Source organism: Pseudorca crassidens, chromosome 17, assembly GCF_039906515.1.
Source record: "Pseudorca crassidens isolate mPseCra1 chromosome 17, mPseCra1.hap1, whole genome shotgun sequence".
In the NCBI taxonomy this organism is placed as follows: Eukaryota; Metazoa; Chordata; class Mammalia; order Artiodactyla; family Delphinidae; genus Pseudorca; species Pseudorca crassidens.
The window spans coordinates 7,949,714-7,962,233 of record NC_090312.1 but is presented as its reverse complement, the minus strand read 5'-3'; the positions used below and the strand labels follow the sequence as shown (position 1 = coordinate 7,962,233).

The 12,520-nt window shown below is 50.1% G+C and overlaps 1 protein-coding gene across 2 annotated transcripts in view; it reads right to left on the bottom strand.

The window, feature by feature from the left end:
* ZFAT (zinc finger and AT-hook domain containing) overlaps positions 1-12,520 on the bottom strand; it is a 186,696-nt gene that overhangs the window by 140,190 nt on the left and 33,986 nt on the right. For both annotated transcript variants that reach the window (XM_067711189.1, XM_067711191.1), the window contains exon 3: positions 98-349. In XM_067711189.1, coding sequence (XP_067567290.1) covers positions 98-349 — 252 coding nt within the window. The remainder of the gene's footprint in view (positions 1-97; positions 350-12,520) is intronic.

The following is a 12,520-nucleotide window of genomic DNA, read 5'->3' as shown; positions in this document are numbered from 1 at the left end:
GATTTCCAAGTAACAAGTGAACACGTAAACACGGATGTGAGTAGTTACATCCGTGTGAGTTATCAGCTGACGCGGTCGGCCCTCGGGCAGCACTCACCGGCCTCTCCCTCCTCCTCGCCCAGGTCCAGCACGATGATGCAGATATGCTTCCGCAGCTGGCGTGGGTTGGAGAACTTCCGGCAGCACTTGCTGCACTCCAGGCTGCTGGGAGTCAGGCTGCCCCCTCCCTCGGGGGCCCGCGGGCTGTCCCCGCTGGGAATAACGTTGTTTTCCGCCAGTTCCTCTTCGGGGCTGGCCTTCTTCGTGGACCCCTTTGGCCTGCCTCTCTTCCTCTTCATGACCGAAAACTCTATGAAGGAAGCAAGAGGGCACCATGTAGTCACAGGAGGCGACAGTGCAGGGCATGCACTCAATTTCCAAGTGTGGAAATACGTTTGGTTCCACGTTTTATTAAAAGAGGAAAGTCTGAAGCAGTTCCAGAAATGAACAGCTGCAAACAATCTTTACTGCTAATATCTCTGCACCTCTATGCTACTATATAATCAATTCTGTAATAATGTGACTTAAGAATATCACTTTAGGGCTTCTCTGGTGGCGCAGTGGTTGAGAATCTGCCTGCCAACACGGGGGACACGGGTTCGAGCCCTGGTCTGGGAAGATCCCACATGCCGCGGAGCAACTGGGCCCGTGAGCCACAACTACTGAGCCTGCGCATCTGGAGCCTGTGCTCCGCAACAAGAGAGGCCGCGACAGTGAGAGGCCCGCACACTGCGATGAAGAGTGGCCCCCGCTCGCCGCAACTGGAGAAGGCCCTCGCACAGAAACGAAGACCCAACACGGCTAAAATAAATTAATTTAAAAAAAAAAAAAAGAACATCACTTTATCAGAACCTTTGCACGTGCTTCTTCTGTAAGGCGGGGAGGACGTTTCTGTTTTTGTTTTTGTTTTGGCCGAGCAGCCTGTGGGATCTTAGCTCCCCGACCAGGGATCAAACCTATGCCCCCTGCAGTGGAAGTGTGGAGTCCTAGCCACTGGACCGCCAGGGAAGTCCCGGGGAGGATTTTAAGTTGTGACCATCAGCCCCCAGTTCACAAACCAGGCTCCTTATGACCCACCACTTCCACTGAAATCCAGTTCTCAGAAACTTGCTAAGGACTTCTTTGCAAAGCGTTCTCAAAGGCTGCTTGGCTTTTCATGCTCTTAATGAGCTACACAACTATTCAGACTATTTCAAGGCATCATAATTATTAGATGCAAATTGTTCTGATGAAAAAGAGAAAAAATAATTACAATCTAAAGCCACCAATTACAGGACTGAAGACAATATTTTTCAAGTTTCCTAGAAACAAAATGATTTAAATGTCATGATCAGAGCTGCTTCAGAGTAAGTTTCAAATCATTTTTCATCTTGTATTTCTTCTTAATTAGCATTCATTGTTAAGGCACTTGTCTCCAAGGGAAGGTGGGAATTAAGATGGGTGAGTGGGGTCAGGAGGCATCGTGCCGTTGTGTGAAGGTGGAGTGGTGTGTCTTAGGTGATGTGACTTGAGGGGTACCCAGAGAAGGCCAAGCAGGGGGCCAGCACAGTCTGGCCGCCATGCCATCTTTGGAGAGCCACCTGTCTGGCTAAGGCACGGCATGTCAGCAGCCCTCTTTGCATCTGAACATCAGGGCAGAGGAAGGGTCCTAGCTTCTAGCACCATCTTGAGGGAATGTCATCTGCGGAATTATGATACGTTCAAGGTCCCTCCTGCTCTCCCCAAGGCTACGGTTCTGCCCAGAAAACGTCAGCCACAGTGCCCACTGCTACCACCGTGAGGACCCCTTAAGTGGGTCACTTGTGCTCCCAAATCAGACAGGAAAGCCATGGGGCGGGCGAAGAGGGCAGGAAGGTTCCTGAGCAAAGTCTGCAGGGAAAGAGCAGCATGACAATGAGGGCTCTGGACAGAGAAGCCTGCTGTGACGTGGGGTCCCCAAGAGCTCAGAGGGATCAGGCACCAGCATGGGGGAGGAGCTGAGATGGGGAGCTCCCTGCAGAGCAGAGTTTCCACTGAGCTGCAGTGCTAAGCATGGCTCCCCCTTGACCTAGAGCTCCGAACCAGGGCCTTCCGTGGCCAGGGCAGCCCAGCCCAACACACAGTCACTGCCTTCCCTCTATCTCACCGGACATGTCGGAGACGAGGATGGGGGTGGTCAGGAACAGGGGAGAAAAAAGTACTAAACAACAAGAAAGCAAACGAAGAGACCAGAACAAATGAGCAAGGGCACAAGCCCCTTGGATCCCTCTGGCCACACTGAAATTTTACCAAGGAGAATGTCAGCTGTGTGGACAGGAGGCCCAGCCAATGCGGAAGGGAGGCTGGAGGGGGAGGTGAGGAAAGGGAGGTGCAGTGAGGACAAACTCTTCACCTCGAAGTCATTAAAATTCTCCTCCTTATTACTCTTTACAACAGCAACTTACTGAAGCAGCAGTTAATAGAGGAGCAGAGTTCGCGAAGAGGCTACAAAACGCCCACCTCGTGTCCCATCCGCTGAGCTGCAGAAACGTGTTGCTTAACAGTTTGTAGGAGACCGTGGTCCCAACCCTGATGCCAGACTCCGCACCCCGCCACGCAGACTGAGGTCCTCCTCTGAAATGTCCTGAGGATGCAGCTGTGTAGTGAAGAAGGGGCTTTACCCGTAGAGAGGTCTGCCCTCAGCCACTGGGGGTGAGCTCTAGGCCCCTGGAAGGCCCTGCCTGACAGCAGTGCCCATGTGCACAGGGGCTTTAGCCACAGGACTAACGCTGTGACTTGTTTCAGGGGCTCTGCAACAGGTCAGATCAGTTCCGACCTCTGGATGAACTGGAGAAGAGAGGTCTTAGTCTGACCCCCAGGAGAAGCTGGAGACTGGGGGACAGCCACGTGAGCAGTGTGTCATCGAGCCCCAAACATCTCTGGACACCAAAGGCTCGGGCGAGCATCCCTGGTTGGAAATACTCGAGTCCTGTCATGTAATGTAGCCAGAAGAAGGCAGCGGCGTCCAGGACACCACGGGTGTGGGAGGGGGACCGAAAGCCCCTTGTCTAGAACCCCCTCCCCCATCCCGATCTCACCCAGGCATCTCCCCCTTTGGCTCGTTCTGACCTGTACCCTTTTTGATTAGAACTGTCATCACAAGTACAGTGCTTTCCTGAGTTCTGTGAGTCATTCTAGAAAATTATCCAACCTGAGGGAGTCCTTTGGGTGCCTCAAGCTCGTACCTAGCTGCAGAAGCGTGGGTGGCCCTGGGAACCCTCAAATTTGTGGCTGGCGTCAGCAATCCTGGGCAGACGTCAAAGTCTTGCAGAAACCGTGCCCTTCCCCTCAGGTTCAGATTCGGCACTCATGGCAGCAGGGTACCCAGCGCCCTCTCCCTGGGGACGCCCAGAGCAGGCGGCAGCCGCGGTGCCCACGGGTGCGACCCCTCTCCCCACACAGCGGGAGTGCAGCACGGCCGGCCGGACCCAAGAGTCATGCATGTGCCTCTCCACAGGCAGGACCCCCTGAAGACTGAGTCCTGTCCCGATGGCTTTTTATGCCCCAGCATGTGACCCGGTGTCCCACCCAGTGGGCACCCCGTAAATCGTGGTGACTGCACCCCAACAAGCAGGGTGCAATCTGCCGTCAAGGAAGAAACATAAAATCAGCCCTGAAAGCTCTGGAAAACCTCTAACACGACGGTGACAAAACTAATCTTACATCTTGCTGCATCCATAATTCAGATCCTCAAGACCAATTAGTTAGCTAAAAATGAAACATGCATAAATGCACTTGGAATCATTTAAGCACCGAAAACGAGTTGCTGCTGTCAACTACCCCCACGGTACAGAAGAGCGGAGAAGGCAAAACGGGGCGAGGAAAATCCTGTCGCCTCTAAATTGACACATTTTAATGGCGTCTGAATGGAGGAAATTTCAGTTCCTGCTCCTGTTCCCTGAATTCCTCTACTCAGGCATCACTGAACTCTGTGGATTTTGTCCTGAAGACACCTGCCCGTACACCCCATCTCCGCTCACCTAGACCCCTGCACGGCATCTCAGAGTCCAGCTTTCTGCTCTGGTCTCTCTCAGCCTCCACCCCCTGTCTCACTGCCACTCTCTTGCTCTAGAACTTTCCATTGTTCTTGAGGACTTTGCCCCACGACTCTGAGACCTGGCTTTCCAGGCCCTTTATCGCACAGTTCACCCTACACACGTGCGCACGCGTGCACAAACACACAGAAACACACACACGCGCATGCGTGCTCGCTCTCTCTCTCAACCACTCAGGGCAGTGTTCTAGGCCTCCCTAAATATGGAGAGGGAACACCTGCCTCTTTTTTGCTTCCTTGTGCTGTGCGCCCTCCTGCACCCCAATCAGAACCCTAACTCCAGGCCCAGTTCACATCTCAGTACCTCCTCTGTGAGGCAGCTCGGCCGACCCTGGCTGGCCCCGCAGTTGCGTGTAAGGCACACACGTGTGCAAGCTCACCCACACCATTTCCTGACTGTGTTGCTCTCCCCCCAGCTTCCATCATACACCCTGAGGTCCCACAGGATCTCGGGCAGAGCTGGAGACGTAGCAGATACTTAATACAGAAATACACACGTTGATCGGCTGCTTAATAGGAAAAGATGCATTTCGAAAACAAGGCATTTCCTAGGTCCCAAGTTTCCAACAGGAAGAAAGGGGCAAGCCACGGTGCATCTCGACCCCGTCCCAAATCCACTACTGGGGACAACTTCCTCACAGGCAGAAAATTATCCTTGTAGAGCCAAGACCTGACCTAGCAAGGGACGGAAAGAATCAGCCCAAAAGATGACATGAGCATCATGAAAGAAACCTCAACATTATCAAAAATCTAATAACATAAGCCCTTTATGTGTACATCACTCAAGTTCGTGAGGCACTTTCGCAGCTACTATCACATTTTATCCTCATAAAAACCTTCAGAGATGGATGCAGCAAATCTAACTCCTCAATAGGAAAAGAAACGAAGGACCGACCCAAAGGTTGAAGGGACTTGGCACATTTTCCAGGACCTTCCACTGAGCTGGCAGACCCAGGATCTGGGTTCCTTCTTCACTGCCCAGATCTTTCTGCTGAGTCTGGTGGCCCTCGGGTCAGTTCTGGACATGGTAGTGGAGCCAAGAGGTGCACTGCAGAGAAGAGCAGCTGGGAGTTGGGCAGGCCTAAGTTCAAATCCCCGCCAGCCTCAGTTTCTAACATGAAAAATAAACACAAAACTGCCTCTATTCTATACAGTCACCATTGATAAACAGCAGTCCATTGAAATGCTGAGCACAGCACTTAGAAGGTGATCGACATATGGTGACTGCGCATTGTTATGGCTACAGGCGTGCGTGTTCTGACTTGGACTGTCTCTCTGAAGACACTATTACCTTCCCAGTCCGTCCGCTGTTAGATCGTGTGATTCCTCGACGTACACCCGTTCTTGTTCATTAAGGCACTTTTGACTCGATTTCTTCATTTTAAAACATCTCACACACCGAGAAAGCCAATATAGAATTAGAGGTGTATAAATTCCACTCTGCCTAAGACCAAGGATAAAGCCAGCCTTCCAACTCCCACTTTGCAGCTCAGCCTCCAGCCACACCAACTCAAGAATTTAGGAATATCCTGAACCACTAACACTGCCAGGCCCTGACAGTCAGCCTCCCCAACATTTAGCTCCCAGGAGCCCAGGCAGCAACAGAGGGACAGTGAATGATGTCAGAAGCAAGGGACCGTGGGGCTTTTAGGGGCATTTAGGTTTTCAGGGACGCAGCACCCCTCTACAGGACAGGCTGCAGCCTGCCCTATAATGCAAGGCTCCAGGGAGGCAGAGGGCACCCCAAGACTGCTCCCTGTGGTTTTAGCAGCGATCATGTGGAAATGCCACATAAATAACAGCAACAATTAACAATCACTAGGCACATATGTCTCAGGCACATGCTAAGCCCTTCACGTGCATTGCCCAGCAAATCCCTGAGGATTTCCCATTCTACAGAGGACACTGAGGCTTAAGAAAATTAATCAGGGCTTCCCTGGTGGCGCAGTGGTTAAGAATCCGCCTGCCAAGGCAGGGGATGTGGGTTCCAGCCCTGGTCCAGGAAGATCCCACAGGCTGCGGAGCAACTAAGCCCGTGCGCCACAACTACTGAGCCTGTGCTCTAGAGCCCGTGAGCCACAACTACTGAGCCACGTGCCACAACGACTGAGCCCGCGCACCTAGAGCCCATGCTCTGCAACAAGAGAAGCCACCGCAATGAGAAGCCCGTGCACCGCAACAAAGAGTAGCCCCGCTCGCCGCAACTAGAGAAAGCCCGCACGCAGCAACGAAGACCTAATGCAGCCAAAAATAAATTAATTATTCTAAAAAAAACTGAGGAAAAAAAAAAAAGAAAATGAATCAGTCTGCCCCAAGACCCAGAAGTAGCCAAGCTAGGATTTGAACCCAGATCTGTTTGCCTCAGTCCGTGAACCTCACATCCACGCCAGTTAGGTTAATATCGGAGCATAGAAATAGCACATTTTGACCTCTACTCTGAGTTCTGCGGGAAAACGATGATAGTTCACCCAGCCTCAAGCTTCAGTGTGACCCAACTCCCGACCTGAACAGCCGATGGATACACAGTGGGTGGGAGGGCTAGAAGGGCACCGTGCACACACCAGGTTCTAAGACGTTAGGTACTAACATGCATTTGTCTCAGAATCCGTTTTTTAAAAGGCTAATATCTTATCCCCCTTTAACAGATAACAAAAGCCACTTGCCTAAGCCACCAGCAGCCCCTCCGTGGCTGTGGTACAGACTGACCCCTGCGTGAGGGCCACAGAGGGCAGGCGGGGGCCTGTCCCCATCCCTGTCCCAGGTCAGGCTCCACCAGCAGGCGGAGCGCCCTGCACTGCCTGCGTCAGCCCTGAGCACTCTATCCTCAGCCACCCAGAAAGAACACCCACTGCTAACTCATCAGCCCAGGATGGAGACACCTTTTTGTAATCCCCACAAAAGCAGCAGGTGCGCCAGCGCAGCCGCAGCATCCCATGAAAGCCCCAGCACTGAAACCTGAGTCCATCGGAGCCCGCTGCCCCCAGGCTGCCTGCCAGAGCAGACAAGAGGGCTCGGGGCTCAGAGGCTCCTGGGACAGCGAGTCCAAGATGCCTACACACTCAGAGTGACTTTATTCGTGGTAAGTGCCCAGAAGAGACAACACAGATTTAAACTTAGACGCCAACCTCCCCTGGGAAGCCTCCTTTCACCCTCCAACTAGACCACGTGTCCCCCCTCTTTAGCAGCCCAAACCTAATCCCAGAGGAGCACCTTCCCCACTGCACTGAAACCTCCTCTTTGTCCAAATGCCACCCACCAGCCAGGAGGCAGCACCAGCAGGACAGTGCCTGGGCCTGCTCTGTGCTCCCAGCACCTAGCACAGCACCCAGGCATACAGCAGGTGCAATTAAGGAATAAATTAAGAAGGAGGGAAGGGGAAGGGGAGAGAAGGGAGAGAGCAAAAGGAGAAACGAAGAGTTCCTATTGGAAGTATGAAAGGGGAAGATGATGGAAGAACCAAAACCCGGCTCTCAGCAGACCCACGTAAATTCCTGCTCAGGTAAGCCCAGTGTCCCCGCCTCCATCAGGATGAACAAGTGTGTGCACACACTTACCCATCACACACACACACCCAGTGCACACTCACCCATCACACACACTCACCCACTCACCCATCACTAACACACATTCACAGATACACATGCACACATTCTCTTTTACACACTCATGCATACATACAAGAGGGAGAATGAACTTGGTCCATTAAGGAATTTTTTCCTTGGACCAGAGCCAGAGATTTGATTAGCAAAAAGGGAGAAAAGTAAAAGGCTCTTCTGCAGACCTTTGCCAACACGAGCAAAAGAGATTAAAAGGCTATAAAATAAACCAGAGGATTTAGGAACCTTCATGTTATACAGGGAGGCCAAAATAATAAATCAATTACTACTCAGTTAAAGGTTTAATTAAACCATTTCAAGCATCTCTCAACTTGAAATGAACTGTGAAGGTTAAACCTGAATGGAAATCATTAGAGAGAAACTAAGATTCTGGAAATCTCAAACTTTATAGACTTGGACAAAGAGGAGAGAAAGGACTTGGGGTTCTTAATGAAAGACTTTTGAAGAAATTTTCTCATATTAACAGTCTAAGTCTAATTAAAGTCTTAAGAAATACTTTTTAAAATTAAATTACACAGGCAACTAATCTTCCAGTATATACACGCACACACACACCCAAAGTAAATGTATTCAGGAAGAATTTAAGTGAAAAGTAAATTAGTTAATAAAGGAAAATAACTTTTAAAAGAAGTTCAAAGGTAAGAACCTGATCATACCAAGAGCACCACAAGAGCACCGCACGGTCAGGCCACTCAAGATGGCTGTACTCTTGCTCTCTGTCCATCTCCTGCCTGACCAGGGCTGCTTCACCTGCACCCTACTCACACGACTGACCTTCCTGTGTACTTGACCCAGGCTCCAGCTAGTGATAGCTTGTCAAAGGGGCAGTGAGGGGCGTGCCCCTCGACTCGTTTCCCTCCTAACTAATGAGCCCAGCTGACATCAATTTCCCTGTAACTGGTAATCTCCCCTTCCCCCCGGGGACGAGGGCTACCAACATGTCCTGCCCTCCACGCCCCGCACACGGTGGGGTGTCCCTCCCGGACTTTGCTTCAGACCTGTAAGCTCCCCCACCCATTAAACCCCTGATGCCTCTGTTGCTGACTCTGGGCTCTTTCTTCCGCCTTGAAGCTGGGCAAGCACAGGCCCTGTAGGCCTGCAGGATGCAGCCCAACAACTGGAGGAGACTCCCGTGAGCGCCGAAATGTCGGGAATGGAAAGCTGCGGAGGCCGTCCACTAGCATGCGGCGCCCGAAAACTGCGGGCGTAATCTCGGGGCAGGTGTCCACTAACACGTGGGCTCCAAAGTTGCGGGGAAATCCCAGGGTGGCTGTCCTTGCTGAGCGAAGGCTGCCGAGAGATCTGGAGCACAGTGCCCTCTAATGGCTCTGCTATTGTATCTAAGTGAGCCTTTTGTAATTGGTTAAGCTAGCTCTCTAGAAGGAACTGGTATTTCTCTTGTGCCTTTGAGAAGTAAATGATCTACCTAGGCTCCCAGGAACTTTCATCTTTTGTGATCTCTAAGAGTAAAGGAGAAAAAAGAGCCTCTAGGTAAACTCTATAGAAATAATTATGTTTTGGGAATGTCTGTCTAAAATAGTCTCTCCAGATTTCGGTAACTTGGAAACTAAGTTAAAAGAAAAAAATTCATGGGTCATTTCAAATAGGATAAAATATTAGAACATTAATTGCTGGGTGGGTCTAAGCTTATCTACCTATGCCTGCTTAGGAGAGGAAGACTAAAGCATTAAATTTTCCAATCAGGAAATGCAGAATGACTTGCTTATTGGTTTTTGCCAGAGGTTATGGTTTTCAAGGGATAAAATTATAATCAGTCATAATTCTAGTTATTGTAACCAAGTTTATCGATTACATTGTAATCAGGTGTTTAACCATGACTTTTTAAGTCTTTCATCTTTTATAGACAGTTATTGTTTTACTCTGATGCTTTTGCAAAAGTGCTTCATCTTCAAGAAGATTCACAGTTAAGCACATTTTGACAGTAACAGGTCTCTGATAAACTTTAGAATATACTGCTGAACTGGGTAAGAAATTAAAGAATCCTAATGGAAAACCTGATGGCTTCATTAAAAGTTAACAGAAAGATTGCTTACTGAGTGAACTGGTCAATATGGTTATAATTTTTATGGGTTTTGTCTGGAATGTTCCTGGTTTGATCTGTTTTGCAGATAGAGAGAAACCCTTCCCCTCAAGCTGGTTATGACTTACAGCAACTGGGTAAATTACACCTGTAGAATTGAAACATTTTTCTTTTCTCTCTGCCTGGTCCCTCCAGAAATTGGGAACTCTAGGGTTCTGAGCAGCCTTATCAGATGAATGGGAAAGACCGTCTCCTGGCATGTACAGGAATCTCAATGTTTTAGGGACCGAGAAATCCATCGAGGCAGAGCCTGACGGCAGGCCTTTGGCACTGTTTTCCTGGCCCTGAGAGGCCTTTTGGGAATTCAGTCTGAGCCTCCTGAGGAGTTCCCCCTCAGCCAGTTTGAAGGAGCCTATGTGGTCAACTGACCAGACTTATATTGCCAACAAATTAATTTTGATTGGCTGAGTTTGGTGGAGATGAGGGTAATTTTAGAAAGAACAATATTATGTTTCAGTGGATGTTAAATTCTAGTTCTGTTAATTGAGGTCTGTATTTATGAAAGTTATTGTGTTAGCCATACTTTTGCCCTGATGTTCTGGATTGAAAGAAAATGATCTAGTGAAACTGTCACAGAGTATAATCACTCATGAAGTACGACACTGCTTGCTTTAAGTCTGCTGCTAAAAGCACATGTACAATGCTTGTGTGACAATTGGGTATAAGTAATAAAATGTATAACCTATAAAGTGTTTCCCCCATTAACATACCTGAGCCTGTTCACGAGATCTGATTAGTTTTCCCCCAATGTGAACGACTAGGTGAATATACAGGAGGCCTAGCACCCACATGATCTGAACCTGGGGTAGGAGAAAGCACCCCAGCATCTCGGGACAAATGTTTTGATCATCAGTGCTTTCTACCGGAAGATGTGCAGTCAAAAGGGGAAATGATGGAAAAATCTGCACATACTGCAGTATGGGGAAGTCATTCCGGCTTATACATGGTTTAACTTAAACTTTACTGACCAGAGCAGCCTGTCTTGTGGCCTTTCAGACAGGCATTGTACATCTGCTTTGGCCATTGAGGAAGGGGATGCAATGGAAAGCCAAAACGGTTCAGACATCCAAGGTAAAACTAGGTGGCCATTGTATATACGATTTTAGACACGTTCTCCTATTACTGGAGAGTTTTCTGAACTGTATCTCAGATGTGGTTACTGCTCGTATTGTGCTAAATTGTCATGATCTCCCCTGCGTTGTGCCTGTTAGATGTCTTACATTGCGTCCCTAGCCTGAGCGAAGGAAATGAGTCTAGTTGCTGAGTGTCCAGCGAGATGCCGCTGCCGCCCTCCCCCAGGCTTCCATGAAAAATCGACCTGGCTAACGCGACTATGTGGGGACTACCGACCATGGGGGAAGACGACTCACCTCTTCTGGTCCCATGTGCCAGTACATCAGAAGGACCCCCATCGGTAAACATTACTGTACAACTGACTGCCTATGAGCCCCCCCCCGGGCTACGCTGGGTGGAGTGGAATAGGCTGGCTTCTGGACACACAAGTCCAACTAGTGGGATTAACTGCTTTTTGGTTAGAAAGACCTAATGGGTCCACCCCTCACTGCACCCAACATAACATGGGTGGCAGACCTGTACTGTGACTGCTGACTCCTGGCTAGGCCACCAGAATGTTCCCCTTAAAGCCGGGCCTTCCCCTCCCCATGGGGTGGCTCTGGGTTTGTGAAAACCAGACATGGCCTTACCTTCCTCATAACTGGACAGGGCACTGCTGCCATTGACTCCCTCTCCATTGACCTTATACGCACTTGGCTCCAAAATTTGCCCACATCGTGGCAAATGACTGCTCTGAGCATACAGTTCTAGGTATCTTACTCATGATACTTTGGCCGTATTGTACTGTGGTGTCTGGTTGCAGTGTCCCCTACATACCTGACCCCAGGGATATCAAGGAAGATGAGCGGACTGTAAGGGTCGTGCAGGGTACGCAGGGTGGAGGGTATGGCCAGGCCCCTCAGATGGCTGTTCTTTTGTTCTGTCCATCCCCTGCCCGGTCAGGGCCTGGTTCACCTACACCCTACTCACATGACTGCCCTTCCTCCGTCTTGCCCCAGGCCCCAGCTAGTGATAGCTTATCAAAGGGGTGGTGAGGGGCGTGCCCCTCGACTCGTTTCCCTCCTAACTAATGAGCCCAGCTGACATCAATTCCCCTGTACCTGGTAACCTCCCCTTCCCCCGGGAGCAAAGACTGCCCCATGTCCTGCCCTCCACGCCCCGCACACGGTGGGGTGTCCCTCCCGGACTTTGCTTCAGACCTGTAAGCTCCCCCACCCATTAAAACCCTGATGCCTCTGTTGCTGACTCTGGGCTCTTTCTTCGGCCTTGAAGCTGGGCAAGCACAGGCCCTGTAGGCCTGCAGGATGCAGCCCAACAATTGGAGAAGCAGCCAGGAGATGGAGGAAACTCCCGTGAGTGCCGAGATGTTGAGAATGGAGAGTTTTCACCTTATGCCACTAACAGTAACAAGTAGAATTTCTCCTAACTTCTCAACAACTCAATCTTCTGTCAGGCATGTTTCTCTGAGTACCCTGGGAACGGCCAGAGGGACTCAAACAAAACATTTTGTGTCTGGAGTCTCTCCTTGTTAACGGTGTCAGACAGATGATCAGTAAGCCAGCCTCTTCAGAAATGCCAGTCTAAATATTCCCAAGAAAGAGCAATTGGATTATTAGT